At 30.3% G+C, this 20,257-nt stretch overlaps 1 protein-coding gene across 1 annotated transcript in view; it reads right to left on the reverse strand.

The window, feature by feature from the left end:
* Nucleotides 1-566: 566 nt before the first annotated feature.
* The window catches only part of LOC129231782 (transmembrane 9 superfamily member 4-like), a 57,289-nt gene continuing 37,598 nt past the window's right edge, over nt 567-20,257 (reverse strand). The window contains exons 8-19 of the mRNA XM_054866149.1: nt 18,750-18,832; nt 16,719-16,871; nt 16,548-16,618; nt 15,792-15,924; nt 15,609-15,690; nt 15,393-15,468; nt 15,008-15,091; nt 11,989-12,164; nt 7,840-7,903; nt 7,639-7,758; nt 1,930-2,019; nt 567-978 (exon numbers count right to left, since the gene is read on the reverse strand). Coding sequence (XP_054722124.1) covers nt 829-978; nt 1,930-2,019; nt 7,639-7,758; nt 7,840-7,903; nt 11,989-12,164; nt 15,008-15,091; nt 15,393-15,468; nt 15,609-15,690; nt 15,792-15,924; nt 16,548-16,618; nt 16,719-16,871; nt 18,750-18,832 — 1,282 coding nt within the window. The 3' untranslated portion in view covers nt 567-828. The remainder of the gene's footprint in view (nt 979-1,929; nt 2,020-7,638; nt 7,759-7,839; nt 7,904-11,988; nt 12,165-15,007; nt 15,092-15,392; nt 15,469-15,608; nt 15,691-15,791; nt 15,925-16,547; nt 16,619-16,718; nt 16,872-18,749; nt 18,833-20,257) is intronic.

Here is a 20,257-nt window from a genome sequence, read left to right on the forward strand (position 1 = left end):
TTACATGTTGGTTTTACATAAACGTTGTTTCTTTTACTTGTGGATTTTTTATGCATTGTGTGTAGTTTTTTAATTGCTAGCTACAATTTCTCTTTGAGAAACAATTCTTCTTCAATGATTTCTTCTTGATCAGGATAGGTTTGCTTTTACTAACCCTTTGGTTGGAAACTTACAATGAATTTCACTAAATTTGATCTTTGGTTATTTTTTTTACTATTTTTTGAATTCTTTACAATTATACAACTACCTGAAAATATGTCAATCTTAGATTGATTTACTGCTTCCGAATGCCAAAGAATTGACGATCAAACCAGGTATCGATACATTTATAATTTTTTGGACACCATATTTAGGTAACTTTTGGTTTTCCATGACTTTAATTAGTGGTGATGTGAATTAAAACATTTATTGTCAAGGACGATTCTACCTCCTGTAGGAGAGCATTTTCGCACAATGCCAATTTCGACCTTTTGTTCTTAATTTCCAGTAACCACCATATTTATTTCCCGTTCTATAATAAAATTTTCTCCTAAGGTCAAAAATGGTTTTCAGTTCTTAAGCAAAGATACCAAGTCAGATTTTGAATTTTATTAGGAAACAAAATATGACAATGAGAGATGAATAAAAATTTTGGTACATAAGGAAAAGACTATTTATGAAGAGATATAAATTTAATTCATATTCCTAATGAGGAAATCTTATATACAAAATGTTTTGATCCAGCCTGCTGGATGTCAATGTTTCGTTTTGTTCTGTTATGCCGTCATATTCATTATACTTATATACAACCATAATTCCTGACTAAACTTAAAATAGTAAACAATTGTCTTAATCTATTTTTACAGCCGCATATATTTTTCTTATGAAAAAGTATGCAGCATAAAATCCAATTGAGCCGGTTAACAACCAAAATGTAAGCACCATCAAGCCAGTATAACTGAAGTATAGTAGTGTAGGAATGAATTCTGTTATTTCGAGCTGAAAGAAAATATAATAAAATTAACAAAAAAATTCATTTATTCAACAAAATATTATATAGCAAAATATTCATTCTGTTTTATAAAGAAATTAAAAACATTGAATCTTATTCATATATAGTACAGTATATTATACCCTAAAAATTAAAAACCTTAAGAGAAACTTGCAGCAATTAGACATTTGTGTGTATTAAGAGGCACCAGTGACTTCTCAAGGTATTTTGAGAGTGAATACTAAAAGCCAAATATTTTTCAAACAATTTTTTTTAGAATAGTCTTTGCAATGGGTGTGATAAATATTTCAGCTTGCTGATAGTCCTTCATGAAACTCTTAAATCAAACTGAATTAGTTTGAATATTAATTTATTCAGCTCATGTGATACCAGTTATATAAACAATGTACCTGTAAAAGTAATTCTAATTTGGATCAATTGTGAACATGAATCATAATATTCTACTTAAAACAAATAGAATGAAGTTAGAATCCAACTCTGAAATAATTTTCATATGTAATAGAGATTTTAAGTGATGCAGATAGTATATAATCCTGGGGAGTATACATTTGTGATGTGAGCCAAATTTTAAGTTTTGGCATTTATACTTCTTTGCTTCTCAGCGCTTAATGTGTTAACTAAGATTTTCATTAATTAAAACCAGGGCTTAATTTATAACAAAAAAAGTGCAATGGACATATAGCCTGAATTCCTTTCAAAATGTAAAAAGTGCAGGAGTAACATAAAAACTCCTGTACAAATACATCCTAATTTAAAATAAACTAATAAATGATTCATGATAACATGTACTACAGCGTAAACAAAAAACACACAAAATAAGACAAACTTCATTTAACTGTATGAAAATTTCTAAAATGCATCAACTACTACAAATAAAATCTGAAACTATTATCTCTTGCTTTCATTAGGTTAAGATAAAGAAAACTTTCAACAAGTACCTTAGTGAAAAAGTAGAATACCGAATAGGCATATATGTAAACAGCTGAACCCCCTGATACAAAAAAGGATCTCCACCACCAATGATAATCCTAAAAAAGGGAAAATAAATTTTAGAACATTGAAAACTATATACATGTTTGAAAGGTATTCTTGATAAGAAAAATAAATATTTGGATTCGTTATTTTATTATTGATTTATGAGGGTCACTCAATAAGTAAAGAAACGAATTGGCATGAGAAAAATACTGTTAGTAGTACAAGTTTGACACATCTGGGATCTTAAGTTGGCCTCACTATGATGAGTTCTAATTAGTGAATTGATAAACATTCCTCTTATTATAACCTCAATATTTAGTTAAACAATATCGATTCTTCTAGAAAATTCCACATTGGCTTAGCAATGTTCTGTGATTTGTTTTTGATTGCTTACGGTGAAAAACCAGCTAATGCATACTCTAGAATGATTAATGTGTATGGTGAAAGTTGTATGAACAGTAGAAAATTTTACAAGTTGGTCGAATAATTCAAAAGTGGTCGAAAGTTAATGTCTGACTAATACAGTTCTGACCGCCCTACTAAAGTTTCAACAACCTCACTTCAAGCTCTAATTCAAGGCATCATTTGAGCAGACTGCCGTGTCACAGTGGAAATGATTGCAGAAAAAGTTCAAGTTAATGTTGGTACAGTGCATACTGAGTAAAGTTCTAGATCAGCTGCCCCTGTCACCAACGGGCGACTATTTCCTTGAAAATGGCTGCCAAAGAATCAAGTCCCAGTCGTCAAAAGTGGCAATCATGCGTTTCTTTGTTAAAAATAACATCGAGCTACAACAACATGCTTCCAATCCTATTTGAGCATTGCTCTTGAGTCTCTAATATGTGTTATCTTGATTTCTTACAAATAAATTTTTGATTCATCATTCAGTTCAGACTGAATGTTTTCAATTTAAGCAACAAGATCAAAGACTCCAGCTGTTTTTATAACATCTCATATTAAAAATATATTTGTTTTTATGATTATGACTTTTCTTTTTGTTTTTTTAGATAAAGGACTCCTTTTTTTTTTGGCATTTACAGCCTTTTATAATTTCCAACTCACTGAAAAATTTTCTGACTAATAAATAAACCAAAGCCTGTATGAGTTCTCATATTTGCTTTTATTTAGTTATAATTGCCTACATTTGTAAAATATTTCCTTTTTGCTTAAGTACCTTTACATTAAAAATATATCCAATGAAATTATGTTAGTTATTTTTGAAGAGTATCACAATATTTTAATTTGTTGTTAACATTACGAGTAGAGAATAGGTTATTTAATTTCTGCCAGTGTGCATACTTTAGAAAAAAGAGAAAAAAAAAGGCATTTGTTTTATATTTTCAGAAATTCTAAGCAAACTTTCAATTTTTAAAATGAATGTGAAATGACTGCAACATCAAGCATAGCTTTTCATTCAGTTCACCAATTTCAAGTGATCGCAAATTTAGTTTGTTGTGACGGGAATTTTGTTGTAATGGAATAGAAGCTATGTATAATAAGTTAAATCAGGATTGAAATTTTACTATGGTGAAAGAGATATTTTTTTCATTGGCATTCTTCGCAACAGAATTTTACTTTTTAATTTTAGTAGTTCTTTTCAGTGCTTTCTTTCGGTAATAAATTTACATTATTATGCCAAAAAAAAAAAATAAATAAATAAATAAAATAAGAGGTTTGAATTTAAATTTACCTCCCATGAAAATTTAACAAGGATAAAACAAACTAAATTAACAATTATTTACAATATGATTTTGTTTGGAATAACTATTACAGTATATCACAAATAACAATGCATCTAAAGTGGAGCATTTTGAGAAAATATTCATTTAGAAAGATTTTTTTTTTTAAAGAGTCATCAATCGCAGTTGCAAAAAAGGTACCCATATTTAGTTGATTAGAAACAAGAGGGCTCAGTTTTTGATGCAAGAGAGTTTTACTCAGTCTCGGATTTTCACACGAAACAATATCAACCGGCCTGGGGTTTTCAAAGATTAGCCCAAGCTCATCTTTAATATGCACTCAGACATACTGAAAGTTGCACACCGAAAAGAAAGAAAGGTACAATTGTGAAATTTTGCTAATAAGTACATTGAGATTGAATGTGCATGACCACACACCTAGCAGTGGCACTGCATTCAGGTGGCCGGAGAGGGGGGGGGGGGCTATATAAAATGGTGCACAGTGGAAAATCACATTCTGATTCTAAGAAGATTTTAGTAAGTGAAGAATGCAAGGAAAATGTTTGAGATATTTCTCACAATTTAAAGAATTTGCAAAAGGCTCCAGATGTTACCCATGCATAGTATAGCAGGTCTTGGATGACCATGAAGACAAGTTGAGATTATCCATATATCATGCGGCAACCACTTGTGAATCCTACAGTAATTGGTTCTACAATACAATAAATGCAGAACTGTACCACAAACCATTTCCATACATTTTGCAGATGGGAATCTGCAAGTGGAGCATATTTCTTGTGAACTCTATTTAACCACCAAAGCATTGGCGACTCCATTTAAAATGGTATCACGGCACAGTGATATATCATGCTTCCTGCTGGCAAAACATAGAGCTTAATGATGAATACTCTTCATTTTAAGGACAAATGATTGTAGCATATGCTTGTGCAGGTGCTTTGATGAACAGTGCAATTCTACCCAGGCCGTGGTGTGACATACAAAGAAGACAATGATCTAGGGGCTATAGACTATGATAGCTGGTTTACTGTGATTGTGGCACATAGAATTGCAATGGGTCAACGTATTGATGACATTTGACAATCCCAAACCAGTGGTGTTTCCATACACGCCGTATACTCTCAAACACTTTTTAAACATATAGCGCTATACTCTCAAGCTTCATAAATTTTCATATCATGACATACTAAGTGTATGATCACATACACAACTTCAATATTAGCTTGGGATTTGTAAAGCTTAAGGGGGTATTCTAGTCTAGCAGCTCCATTTTGAGGCAATTTTGTGGCCGTAATAAAAAAAAATGTAAACATTTTTACTATCAATTTTTTATCAGTTTTTATTGATACTTGAGAAGTATAAAACTGTATAAAAGTGGGGAAAAAAATTTAAAATTGAAATCAATAGAGGGCAGCAGAGTGGGGACTGTAGAATTGTCTTGACGTTGTCGATTTGGGAAAAAATTTTTTTTGCATAAAATGGCATCTTTTTGAAAAAAAAAGGTCATTTTTGACTCCTTTTTTCAACTTTAGTATTTTTTAAAAAATAGTAAAAAAAAACAAAAACACAGAAATCCCTACGTGGAGACAAAATTGATAGCATTAAGAAAGTCTGCACCAAATTTCAAATAAATCAGCGGATTAGAACTTGAGATATCTTGTCAACTGTGTTGAAAAAAGTAGTTTTGAGAAAAATGCATTTAAAGTTTGCAGTCACATTTCGGGCAGTGGTTTAATGGTATGCTATATTTATATTTTTTTGAACAGCCATCCCTGCCTTATGCATAGTTTCCTCCTATACCTCAAAAGCTACATTTTTGGCAGATCTTTCAGCCATTAGAGCAGTTCTACCTTCTTTTGAAGCTTCGGAAGCTTGTATTTCGGAGAGTATGTCACAGTGTTGATCTTGTTTGCTGGCTTTTTCTTTATCTTAACAAAATTAACTATAACTCTGAAAAAATTTCGAATTTTCATAAATCCTCTTAGAGGCTTATTCTTAAAGGTCTAAACTTTGAAAATAAGAAAAGAAAAAAAAAATCTATTTTTTGAATTTCTACACTAGAACACCCCTTAAAACAATGACACCTATTCAGTAAATTACAAGCGAACACTACTGATAATTGAAAAGGAACATTAATACCCTGAAGAGAAAAATAAGTAAATAAATAACGGGAAATAAAGAAGAATTCATTAAAACTGAAATAATAGCATGGTGATTGAATTTATTTAACTTTTTATTAAAAAAAGAAGACTTCTTTTTATAATTCATTACTTGGACCTTAAAAGATTAAAAGATGCAGAAGTTACGCAGAACAATAAATATTGATCACTAGTTTCATGCTCTCTAAATTGAAGTAGCATTAATTTTAAGATACATGACAGCTAAAACTATCATTTTTGCTTTTACGATACACATTTTCATATTTACTGTAAAAAAAAGTAAAATAAGCATTTTAATTTTTATTTATTTATGTTTTTTTTTTTTTTTTTTGTGGTTTATATATTTTTACAACTTTTAAAAAAAATAAATAAATAAAATTCCTTGCACTCTCCAGGCCTTTGAAGAATTTTTTAAATTCCCTAGATTTTACCTGTTTTTTGGTTGATTTTTGAATTCCCTGTATTTTCCTTGTTTCTTCAGCTTTCCCTGCGGCGTGACAACCCTGCATGTAGGCCTTTTTTAAGTAGGTGGATACGTCTAGGACAGCTTATCAGATTATTAATGTGTTTTTGGAGATTTACTTGAGCGCATCAGATAATCATAAGATGGATACCTTACATCCTGTTGAGTACCTACACCAAATGTAAGCCCTTTTTGTTGGTGGATGCATCTAGGACAGCCCATCATATTGGTAAAAAAAATTATCTGCTTTATTGAAGTTCATCAGATTAAGATAAGATGGGTTAATTACAAGCTAAACACTACATTTAAAAAATCTGACAATTTGAGCCTAATGAAAGGGTGTAGGAGGGTTACAAAGCTGCAAAAAAAAAAAAAAAAAAAAAAAAAAAAAAAAAAAAGCCATTTTTTCACCTAGCTGTCAGATTAAGAATAACCCTCAAAATAATTGTCAGATGTTAGGCTACCATGACTGCAGCATCAAGCTGAATCTTCTGTATAAAATTCTGATGCACTCCATTATTTCAATATGATTATTTGTTTCGTATTTTCAATTACTTGCTACAAGCTTACGTCACTTCCAAAACATCTATCTTTTGAATGTTGGCATTTTTAAGGGTCACTTAACCCCCTCTGAATATCTGACATGCTAGAAAAATTTATTTTATTTTTTATCCTTCTGGATGGCCGCACTCGAACACACAAATCAGCAGATAAACATATCTAGACACGTTGGAGCATCAAAACTACCAATATCTGACATGCTCGAGTAAGTATGTCCATGTAACTTTTTTTTTACATTTATGAATATCAGTAGACACCCCAGTATTCAGCATTGCGGGCTCCCCTACTATTTCTCTCATTTTTGGAGAATGGGGACACAAGGGCAAATAATTCATGTGTCCAGAGAGATGATTCACAATGCTCATTCCAATGCTACTAATTTTTTTAAAAAAAATCATTAATATAATATCATATGGTTTACGGGTAAACCTGGAATCTTAATCTAAATTAGACAGCCAATCTAATAGCATTGCTACCCTCTTTTGAACACTACAACTTTGAACTTTCCAATACATTGATATCTCTCTTAAGATAAGGAGATCAACTCAAATGCAGCCACCAAAACTGAATATCATATTGCAGCCGGTGACACTTTGATGGACTGTTGAAATTGTACTATATTTGTCTAATCCACTGTATTTGTTCAATTGTCTGTCATGGATCAAGTAAATTTCTCGAATGTATCATTATATGTCTTAAATTTCATCACAATCAGATATTCCTTTCTTAGTGGGCTATTTTCAACATTCTTTAGTATATATATTTCAATAAAGCACAAAACTAAATACTTACTTCACCACACAGCTGAAAATATACCATCACAATAGAAATTTGGGAACATGAAATGACTAGAATAATAAAGACTAGAAACAGAAATCCAAACAAGTAATAAAATTGATTTTCCCAAATAGCCTGCAAAAAATAATAAAATAGTAAGTATAAGAAAAGTTTTAAAATGGATAAAAATAATTTAAAATTTCAAAAATGACTTACTGTAAAAATGAAGAAAAGTTCAATGAACATCGCTCCAAAGGGAAGTATTCCAGCCATTAGAGTACTAAAGACGGAGAGAGAGAGGGAAAAATAAAATTTCAGCAAAAATTCTAGAAATTATAAAATTATGAGAACTATCTTAGATAAAAATAAATTCCTGATAGAAAAAAGAGCTATAGTTTCATGATAACACCCTTCTTGTGTGTGTCTTTAATAAAACAATACCAATAAATTGCTACTACAGAAAGGGGGGGAGGATCAGGCAATGTCCAATAAAATGATTGCCAGAACAGTTTCTGTGATACAGTAGAACTCGCTTAAAACGAGCGTAAAGGGACCACGAAATTTGCTCATTGTAACTTAATGCTCATAAAAAATGAGTTCGTGGAAACAATCATAAAAAACCATCATAGTTGCTTTTTTAAAATCTGTGTGCAGTACCAAAGAAGTTAAATAAATTTCTTTGAACTATATGTGAATGTCTGTTTCATGTGTCATTGTTTTTGAGGAATGAACATACATACACACTAATGTTCGGTTGACTTCGTAACGCTAAAGAAAATTTTACCAAATAAGAATAAGCTGAGCTGTAAGTCAACAGAATTTTTATGAATCACAAAATTAATGCTCACTTTAAGCAGGGCTTGCTTGTTAAAATCGAGTTATGCTCCCTTAGACTTGAAATTGTACCAACCAAGTATTTCTGATTTCCTTGCTATATCCTCGTTCTTGTTGAATCAGGGCTTGTTTTATAAGCGGGTTCGACTGTATAATATATCTTAAAAGAATATATCAAATTTAAAATAGAATTATCCATATAAGGATTTCCACATAATGTTTTTTGATTTATTTTAGGACAAAAATTTGAAATGTGCCTACTAAAATACGTACATGTATGCACTCTATAAAGGAATAAAGATGCACACCAGATGATACTTACGAGTTCATTCAATCCTAAAGCCACCAATACAACTGTCAATAAGATATGAATACAGTTAAATTTGCTTATAACAGCCCCTGATTTAACAAGAATGCAAACTTAATGAGGAAATCAAATATACTTGGTTGGTACAATGTTAAAACTGAGAGCAAACCTAAATCACACTTTTAACGAGCAAGCCCTGCAAGGGAAAAAGTCTGAAACAATCCAACCTACAATCTGAGTAAAAACTTTTAAGTCCAGTGCACTTTTTTGAGAAATTGGACACACCTTAATTTTGGGATCAAAAAGTCATATGAGTGATAATTATTAACCATAAATACAAGTAAAAATGACAAAAAATTTTAATTGTAAGTGTTTCATTATCAGAAAATATTACAGATCAATATTTGAACTTGAGTAAAACCTTTAAAGCCAACATAGGGAAAAGCATATGAGGACAAAAATTCAAATATTTATAAGCTTGTGTGGGAGCCACTCCATCAAATTACCTTAAATATTTGTGTTTTCATGAATGAAACTAGTTTTTGACAAAATTCAGAATGTATTTTTTACCATTCATCTTTGATGGTAGATTTCAACTCTATTGATGAAGTAAAATGTCTCTCCTTTGCATAAACTCTTCTTGCTAAGTCACCTAATAAGTTCTCTATTGGTTTAAGATCTGGATACTTAGTTGGTCATTTCAAAGTTTCAACATTGTTTACTTGGAGCCAATTTTTTGCACTGTTACTCGGATAGATGCATCATTTTGCTGATATTTTCAATTTTCTCCAGCAATAAATTCAGCATTTGGTAAAAGATGACTTGGGAGGACATTTTGATATACTTGTGAGTTTCTTTTACCTGAAACAAATGCAACTGAGCACACACCATTGTAAGCAAAGTACTCTCAAGTTCTGACAGAGCCTCCATCTAATTGGCGCTTGCAGAATTTTTTTTATTTTTCGTAAATTATGCCAATAGTTCTTACGTCCATCTGGTCCATTCAAATTCTACTTCTTTTCGTTAGAAAAAATTATTTGTATTCATTGGTTATCCCAGGTCATGGTTTCCTAGCTAAAGTTGAAACGCTCTATATTGTGCATTTTCAATAAATGATGTTTAAGCAGTTTTGCAGCATTAATAAAATTTCCACACCTTCTAATTGTGTTATATATCGTTTTTGACAAACATTTAAACCTATCGTCTAAGTCTCTTTGTTGAGTTCTTTTCAGGTAATGTAATATTATCCAAACTCTTCTTCCATGACGCGAGGACAAAGTTTTAAGTTTTCCCGGGTTTTCTTTTTACCCTAATTGTGTTAATCGAACAAAAATGTTGACTTCAGTCTTTGATCTTCCTACTTTTTCTCAATAGTACGCCTACTTATTCTTGTTGAAGAAAAAGCTTCAATCTCTTTTTTGAACAGTTAACTTTTTATCTTGCAATATTGTCACAAATAGGACAAAAACTTTGAAGAAATTAATCACAAAACTGCAAGTTGAAGGGTTTCCACAATCTTGTTAACGGAGGTGGCATTTATTACAGTATAAGTACATACAGTTTTTCAAAATTACTAGTGGCCTTAAAGTTTTTACTCAAGCTGAAATTCTAACTTTGAATAAACCACTGCTTTTCTGGTTATTGCATGCTTTACAAATCTTGTCTGTTGCGTTATTTCTTACCAATGAACATTAAGTATTAATAGTACAATAATATTAAAATCCCTTTAATTTCATTTTCCTTTTTTCAAAGAGAATTATACTGGCTTTAAAGTTTTTACTCAGGCTGTACTTGATGATTTACCTTTTGTTTGTGAAGGACAGAAGCATTTGAAATCAGACAGCATTCAGCTGAAGACATTATAGGGTTGTTCCACATAAAATTGTGGGAAAATTAAGAAACCATGAGTTCATTAGAATGGTGAAGAAGTTTGTGAAGAATAAGTGTTAAAGTAGCTTAGCACATGTAAAGTAAAAGAAAAATCTGACTGAGTGGCTAAGCTCAAATATCTATCCTATAATTGGAAACAGCAAAATTACAAAAGCGTGACAAAACAAAAGGAATAAGAACTAAAAATGAATGAAAAAAATGAGCAATTATTTTTAAGCAAAGAATTTATTAGCCTATGAATAGATAACTTGTGCAATTCAGATGGCAATTCAAGATCAAAATCCGACTTGGAAATGCTTGAGTGAATCCATAGTTTTCACTTAAGAGAGCAAAAACTCAAAAAACGTTTTATTTCTTACTTTCAGAAAGATACATTTAAGATGCAATTTTTCTTACCTTTATTTTATTTGCTTCTTGGATTTTTTAAAAATTCTACTTTGATAATTTTTTAAACAGGGTTTGCTCCTGCAATGATTTTAAGAATTTTTGAAAAAGAATCATAATGCCTTTAATTTTTGCTATCATTGATTCTGGTTTTCATTATCAATTGTCTTCCGCCCCCATTTTAAAACCAAACTTAACATTCTTTTCTTTTGAATTAGCCACAGATGTTCTAATCTTTATAGTCAGCAATTATAACTATTACTAAAAAAAGGTATGGATTTAAATCAAGTATTGCATGCAAAATTCATGATGTTGTTCAATATTTGTGTTTTTCAATTTATTATTTTAGGTCTATAAAGTCAAAAACTTGTAAAAAGGGTCAAATGTTTAACTTTTCTTTGCATTCAATATATTATAAACTAATTGCAATATCATTATACACAAATGTGGTTATTTTGTGAGAATAGAGTTTATTAGAAAAAAAAATACTCAAGCAAATACTCATTTTGGGTATTTACCCATGTATATACCCTGGGTATTTACCCTCAAAAATAAATACCCAGGTATTTTACATCACTACAGGTAACACTTTCACTTATAAATATTTAATATAAAAGAGTTTACTGAAAAAAAAAAAAAAGAGCACAAATTAGATTTCTTTGATAAGTTATGTATTTAAACAAGAAAACAAAAACTATTTTACAAACAGAAACAATTTTTTTTTTGGAGAATATTTTAGTTAATAGAACCGTTTTTCACAAGAAGATATGCATAAATAAACTGATACCATGAGAATAATTAAAATCAACATCGATATATTGAATCAGACAATGAAGACGATTATTTTAACAACTTTATCAACTGGTAGTCAAATTGCAACAAATATCAACAAAAGTTCTATTCTAAAAAACCAGAGCAAGCAAGCTTCCACAAAACCATAATATACATACCATAGCATTGGGTTCATGTACCAAACTTGCTCTGGAACTTGACGAGGTATTTGATTTGTGCGTACAGGATGTTCATAAGGATGTTTTCTTATTCCAAAATAATAACCAATGAAAACCAACGGCAATGAAATGCCAAACCACATACAAAGCAGGGCCAGCATAGTTGTGAAAGGAACCTAAAAATACAAAATACATAAGACAAAAAGATATAATTTTCCTTAAATGTGATTATTTTTATATAATTACTGTTGAAAAAAATATGTCACTTTACTAAAGAGCACTCAAAAATCTAAAACACTCAAATGTACAAAATTAATACAAAATAATCTATATGTATCATGATTTAATAGCTAGTAGTAAGGGTACCTTTTGATATAAATGCATGTAAACAAAATACGATTTCAATAACAATAATCATATATCTGATTTCATCCCAAATTTTTATTTTGACAGCTTATGAGTTTATCTCACTTTACCAGGTGTACAAGTATTATACATGGATTTTTTTTTCTAAAAAACATGTTAATTTCAGAAGATTGATAAAAAGTGCTTAAATCAAAACATGCTTTGTGGTTCGCTATACATTAACTCCATCTTTTGGCAATGCATGACGATCGTGCTAGTAAAAACTTTGCTCTAAGCAGCAAATTGTTCAAACATCTGCGTAGGAACTGAAGCACTACTCTGCAAGTATGTGACCCTGAAAGCAAAAGGCATTGACTTACTAATGGTCCTGTGACATACCATGCCTGAGTTGAAATGGAATAACTAATGATTATTTATGTTAATTTTCGTACTACATTAACCTGATCATCTGTACATAAAATCAATGCTATCAAAACATGTTATGGAAAAATATTTCCTTTGATTATAAAAGTCATGTTTTCTAAAATTTACTTTGAAACACTTACTAAATTTCTTTCATCTCAACAAATCATGAAATTACTTTGCCTCTCAACACAAGCTGAACTAAACTTTTTTTTCTTTTCAGTTTTTTGAAAAAACAATCAAGTCTATGTTGCACGGGATACTTAAAATAAATAAGTATATTTCTGTAACGAGCTGATGTGTGATTCACATGACTGCTTTTTACGCCAATTTAATGATAACAGTGCCTAGGAGTAAGCAAAGAAACACTTTAAATATTTTACCCCAAGTTTCTTGCAAACTGAAGCAAAAAAATGTTTTATACAGATTCTTTTTCCCAATATTGAACTTTTTAATGTAATTCAATGGTTAACTCTCTAAATGTCGCCAATAGTGGTCAAAATGAAACCAGATTTTAAAATATTTAAAAAAAAACCCCTGCCATATTTGTCACAAAGTTCGCAAAATATCGCCTAGTGTTTGCCAAGTATAACACCACTTGAGTTTACATTGGAATTAACAATGATTTCCCCCCAAAAAGGTGTAAAAGGCCCCCTTTGGACACTCGAATGCAACCAAAAGGGGAGGTGCGCACAAGGCCCAATATACACACCTGGGTGCCCCGGAGAACTGAAAAAAATGGTGCCCCTCCCCCCTCCCACAAAAAAAAATATGAAGGTAAGTGTTGGATATTATTTTGATAGAAAGAAAACTTTAAAATATTGATTTCATACGGAAAAATTGGTTGATTGACGACGTGATGATGACGTCAACAGTTAGTGCAGTGATGCCTGTAATATGCTTTCAGTTCATTAAAAAAAATTGTCAAATGACAAAAGTTGTTTGTCCCCTTTAGTTGGAGGGCCTGAACACTAGTCCCTAAATTAAAAAAAATTGATGACAGAAATTTGGTGCCCCCTTTCCTTTGGTGCCCCGGGCCCAGGCCCTGAATGCCCTGCCATAAATCAGTCCCTGGGTGCACAACTAGACCTCACTAGGAGTTTAGGTACCAAATTTCATGTTTCTAGGACATATGGTTTATGAATTATGCGAAATACATACGCATATACACACATGCATACAGACCTCACAAGAAAACTTGTTGTAATTAATTCGGGGATAGCCAAAATGGATATTTTGAGTGTCTATACGCTTTTAGGCATAAAATGACTTGTAGTTGAGTTGAAAAAAAATCCTCAATATTCATTTGGGGGTGAGCAAAATGGATATTAAGGCCGATTTTTGGGATAAAATCAGTCTTTTGGGTAATTTTGGGATAAATGGAAATAAAATTTGAAACTTTGTACATTACTATCTCCACTTCAAAAATATTGAGTAAAAACACTCATATATATTTTATAAAACATGGTTTTAATCAGCAAAATAAGAGAATTTACTTCAAGATGCAAAATGACAAAGAGACCAAATAAAAGTCTAATACCGGCTTAAAGTTTGATCAATGAAGTTAGAAGAGAAATACAAATATAGATCTCACAGAGTATAGCAGTTTTTTGAATCACTTACAAATGTTTTCTCACTTCTTCTCATTTGCTGTACTTCCACGAAACATATGCTGAGTTTCTACCTGTCTAAATGGTGTCAGTAACAAATGTTCTATGAAAGAACAAGGTTTATTTTGTTACTTTTCCAGTTATTAATGCAATTTATCTGTACAGGCTTTTTCTTTCCATATAATAACAATAGACAATTTTAAGCTTAGTTAAGTGCATAAGCTGATTTCAAAGAAAAAAAAAATAATAAATGCCAAATGAAAAATTATATCTTGTATCAGCACACAATTTAACATTAAATCAAATTCAGTTACTCAAAGAGCATAAAAATCTTAACATTGATACAAGTGTCTCCTTAGTTGAAAAAAGTCACACAAGTTCAACATAAATTGCAGGTAGTTCAAAACAAATACATTTTCATACATCATATTTTATAATTTATTAAGCATATTGAATATGTTTACTACACAAAATATAAAGGATAACTGTTTTGGTATGGATTAAAAAAACTCCCTATAAGAGAGAATTTTATGGATTTAGTCAATGGTAAAAAAAAAAAAAAAAGATATCCTAGATAACAAAAATTATTACAAATCAGCATCAGAAAATAGTAACTGTTCTTAAAAGACAAAAATGCTTACAGCTCCAGAAGACTGCTTTCCCCATATGAAGAAATTTAGAAAGAAACAACTGGTGAAAACTATACCAGGGTAAAATGTTGCTGTCTGTAAAACAGTAAGAAAATTCATTAGGTTAACAGGCTACAATGCTTCAGCTACTGTATTTCACTAGTAATGAACAGCTAACTAGGACTACTGTATGGAAGTTTTAACTGGAAAAATAGACAGGTTAATTAGGATTAAAACTAGCAAAAACCATAAATCTAATTAAAGTGAAAATTGAACTTGGAAAAATTAATATTAATTTTTGTACATCAATAAAAAATTTAGAATTAGTTAATAAAAGTAATAGAATGAATAATTTGAGTTTAAAATGGCAAAAAAAAAATGTTACAGCTAAACTTACGTAGAGAGCAGCTTTTTTCCAATGTGTACCTCTCAAAGTTTTGTACAGTCTAGCTGAAAAATATCCTGAAACAGACCTGAAAAATATTGTTGTCTCTTCTTAGCACATTTATTTTTATGATATATCCTATTGAGATGTACAACTGTAACAAAAGTTTAAGATTTAAAATATTAAATGTAACATTGATTTAAATAAAGCAAATGCAAACAATTTTACCCCATGAAAACGTATAAAAATATTGCCGCAGTCATCAAGGCCCCTCTTGAAGCAGGAGACAACATGCCTAACATAGCAAAAACTGAAACACAATTGAGTAAAATTTAAAAAACATACAAGAGATCATTTAAAATATATTTCAAAAATGTTTATTTTTATAACATGAATAAATAAAATACTAACAAATTGTAATAAAAGTCATAAGAAAAATTTGAATTCCACTTCCTATTACAGCAGCAAAAAGTTTTGGACTCCTAGGAGGCCTGAAAACATCACCATGTACAAGTTTCCATCCTGTTTCTTCCATTGTGTCTTCCTAAAATGAATGTATGTAAAACATAACTATATAGTTGTAATCAAGCAAGTAATTTGTAAATGACTGACAGAATTCATATAAAATTTATGCAAGATACATTTATTTTTCAATAAGGTTTAATATAATTAAAAACAATTACGCAAAAAAAAAGCACTAAAATCCCTATCAATCATTTTTGATAAATGCACTTTAAGCTATATTAGTTCAAAGGAGCTCAGACAGAGTTATTCAAATTTTAATAACTGTTAGGAAAAAGCCTAAGGGATCATAGTTACATTTATCAGAGACGCTTTAATTCAACTATTTGCATAGAATAGAAGACATATTTTCTTCAAATGTATTTAAAAGGCATGAAAATATTAACGAAGCAAGTTTCATTACAGGGAAGGATACATTTTTTCCCTAGATATTTCATTGAGAGTGATGTTAACAAGGAAATTATGTATCCTAATTTAAATTTACATGCCAATCATCAGTTTTTTAGCTTTATCCCCTAACAAGGTAATATGCTCTCATAATTTTAAAAGGATTTCAAGAAGAAATGACAGATATTTAAACAGTTTTCTCTCATTATTATTATTATTATTATTTTTTTTTGAAAAATATTGAAAATTTAAACATACCATATCCTCATCTTTATTATATCTGGCAATGTCCCTTCTCAAAGTTCTAACAATAATCATTGTAAGTATACCTATATATAAGAAAAAACCAAAACCAAAATGAAATTTTACCTGTAGTAAAATGATACAATTTACATGCTATCCTATAAAATTGAAATAGCTGTTAAGTACCTGATAAGAAAAACACTACAACAATAGAATTTATTGTAGAAAACCAATGTATTTGAACATCTGTCATTGCTAAATAAAGATCCCATCTTGAAGCCCAGCGAATGTTACTTTCTTCCCATGCAACTTCATACGTAAACAGCAGTTTAGTTGGTCCTATTGGGGGGAAACAAAACACAAATGAAACCAAATCTATTATAAATGTATGTGGACAAGCATTGTGAGTATAATCATAATTCTGAATAATTACTCAGTTATTGTTTATTTTATCAAGTCAAAAAAGAAAAAAGGAAACTTTAATGTTTTTGGTTGTACCCTTTGTTAATGAGGAAGGAGCATTTGGTATGTACATTGCTACAAGAAATTCAAAATTTTTGGTTATTATGATTGCATCTTAAAAAAACCAAAATAATCCATTGAGAAATATAAAAGCATAATACTTTTATTTGTATAAAATACTCTTTCTATAGATGTTTCTTTGCATAAAAACTCAAAACCATATCTAAGTTTTGCAAACAACTTGGAAAGTTTACTTCCTTCAAAACAGACAATTGTAAGTTGCCGTACCCTCACTTATATGTAGTCAATGTTTTTAAATGTAAATGATTGGTTTTATCACCTGCTTGTAAAAAATAATTTTTTGTTTCAAATTCAAATAGCATAACACATAATATCTTCTAATAATTTTCACAATGAATTTCACAAAAAACTTGAAGCAAACTGCTAAATATTTTGGGACTACAAAAGGAAATAAAAGTGACACTTCATTTAACAAATCTGTAATTTACAAACATGGACAGTATTACAAACAGCTTTCAACAAAACCTTTCATCGAAATAATCTTGCCATCCAAATTAAGAAAGCAGTACCTCCCAAATTGTTATTTTCTAGAAAATGAGCATTTACGTACTTTGATATTGCTAGGTGGACATGCTGAAATGTGTACAGTCAAACCTCGTTAACAAGAACTTAGAGGGGACACCAAAATGTTTCGTGTTAACCAAATTTTGCGTTAACCAATTTCCACGTTTACCAGATTTTGTGTAAGCAGACAAGTTTTTTTATTTTTGTGTCTAAGAAAATATAGGAACTAAAGTACATTTATACAAAAATGTACGCACAAACATTTATATTCATAGTTTAAGTAAGAAACACCAGTAAGTCAAAACAGGCAATGGCTATTTGGGGCATTTCTCTATGACAACACATTTTTCAAACATTTGATTTTTCCTTGATCACAAGACTGGATTTTCCCTGCAGTGTTGGTGGGTAAAAAAACATAATTTATCGCTGTTAGACCTTAAACCTCTACAGGGGCAAAACAGTTGTCCAGAATTAGACAATTTTTTCTTTTTTCACAATGAAATTTTAAATCTAAGTTTATCAGCCACCTGGTAAAGATTTCACTGTTCGTCCAAGCTTTTTCACTGTAAGCATAGGCTACAGCTAATGTTCCTACTTTCTTGATATAACGAGATTTTCCTACAAGGAGAGAAATTTTCACTGGGCCATCCATGTTGTTTGAGTCCAAGTGCAGATCTTTCAACTTTCAAAAGTTCACGTGAAAGGATGGGATTTTTTTTTTTTTTTTTTGAAGTTCCTTAAAATGTTCTTTGATTTATGCGGAAATTTGTCTAAATCCTCTTTGTGTTAAGTGATTGATTTAACATTAATTTGTAGCTTTTTGTAGGGGAGTGGCATTTATTTCACTCTAAGCCATATTTTGCATTAAGCGAGTTTGTATTAACAGGGTTTGACTGTATAATGTTTTTCTTTATAATTTAATGCTCTCACTGCTTTTTTGCACTGCAGAATAACATCATATACCATCATTCTAAACCTAGAAAGTAAGTTAACTACAAATTGGCAAACAAAAATGGAAATACTGTTTTTTAAGTTAGAATGGTGGAAAACTAATTGATTTTACAAGATCTCAATTTTATATATTTTTAAAAGGACCCCCAAATTTTGTAAAATCAAATGTCAACTACATATAACTTCAAATCTTTTCAGAAAAATAACGAGCTAAAATACCTTGAACATTGACTGCTTGCTTTTTTGCAGATTCTGGAAAACTGCAAGTATTACCATTAAACTCTAAATTTGACAGATCAACACTAGAAAAAAATAAAAATAAAAGGAAATCAAGCACAGATATAAATTTGAGAGTGGGAGGAAATGGAAAAAAGAAGTTCAATAATTTGTAAAAGAGAAATTAAATAAATGGACCATAACTGGGTCATTCCATAGTGACGAACGTAGCATTCTGAGTTTCAAACATCTAATAATCATTTAATTGCGGTTTTGCAGAATTTTGAGCAATAATAAAACTTCTGTGAAATATTCATGCAATAAAACGCAGTATTAATCACATAAATTGGTTTTTAAAACTAAATTACTATAGTGTGATGAATGTAATATTTTTGAAACCTTCAACTTGCATCATGAAATTCAGCTCTCATCAAGTTTAGGTAGGTATTACATTAAAAACAGTGCAATGTGTTATTTTCATTCCTGAAATTTTATTTTTCATGCAGAATAAAACTCATTTTTCTTATAATGTAGCAAAAATGAATCTCTTCAAATATGATGTGTGACGAACATAACCATGAGGAACGCAACTCTGAACTTAAGTTTGCCACAGTAAAGACTTGATTAGTTTTTTAGACTGTTACGTGACTAAATATTAATTAATAAGTAAGCACTGATATTTTGTCTTTAAATTAACACTTCCTGCAACAAATTTTCAAAATGAATGCTTTTTTATTGGCTTTGTGCAAAAAATTTTTTCCCCACTGTTTTGAAATGAACTTTTTATGCAAGAGCTTTCAATTTCTGATCCCCAACCTGTGTGACGGAAGAGACTAAGTTGGTTTTTAATTATTGCCAGAAATAGTAATTGTGTGAGCGTTGTTTTTTTTGGCCATAATACTCGCATATGCTCTACTGCTTTTTTGCTGTCATTATCTCTAAGTTTACCTGCTATTCCTGCTTTGGTTTAAGTCTTTTTTTTTTTTTTTGAGCTGCTGTTTTTTCTACAAAATACAACAAAAGAAAATTCCAAATATGTGTTAAAAAATCAAGTTAATTGCTGCAAAAATTACAAGATATTATGCAGTGACATTTAAAACCCCAAATTATTACAAAATATACATTTTATTTATTTCTTACTGAACTAAATGTTCGAAAAATGCAGTGTTTGTTTCAAGCGATTACGTTTGTAACAATCAATGTGTTACGTTCGTCATGCTGATAACTAATTGTTTTAATAATTTAATAAAAATTAAACATTTTGAATGCATTCTGGGTAACTCTTGCGAAGAGAATAAAGCAATTTTTTTCTTTTTATAGTCCTATAAAAAGTGTGGGAAGAAAAATACGACATTTTGTGACGAACAGGCCGTTTAACACAGAATTCAAATTAGGCTCAACGAGAAAAAAATTAAAATTCAATGAAAGAAATTAAAGTTTATTAAATCTCAAAATATAAGCAATAACTGAAAAAATATATACATATTTACATCAAATGTATGCTTAAAAAA

The sequence above is a fragment of the Uloborus diversus genome, chromosome 10, assembly GCF_026930045.1.
Source record: "Uloborus diversus isolate 005 chromosome 10, Udiv.v.3.1, whole genome shotgun sequence".
NCBI lineage: Eukaryota > Metazoa > Arthropoda > Arachnida > Araneae > Uloboridae > Uloborus > Uloborus diversus.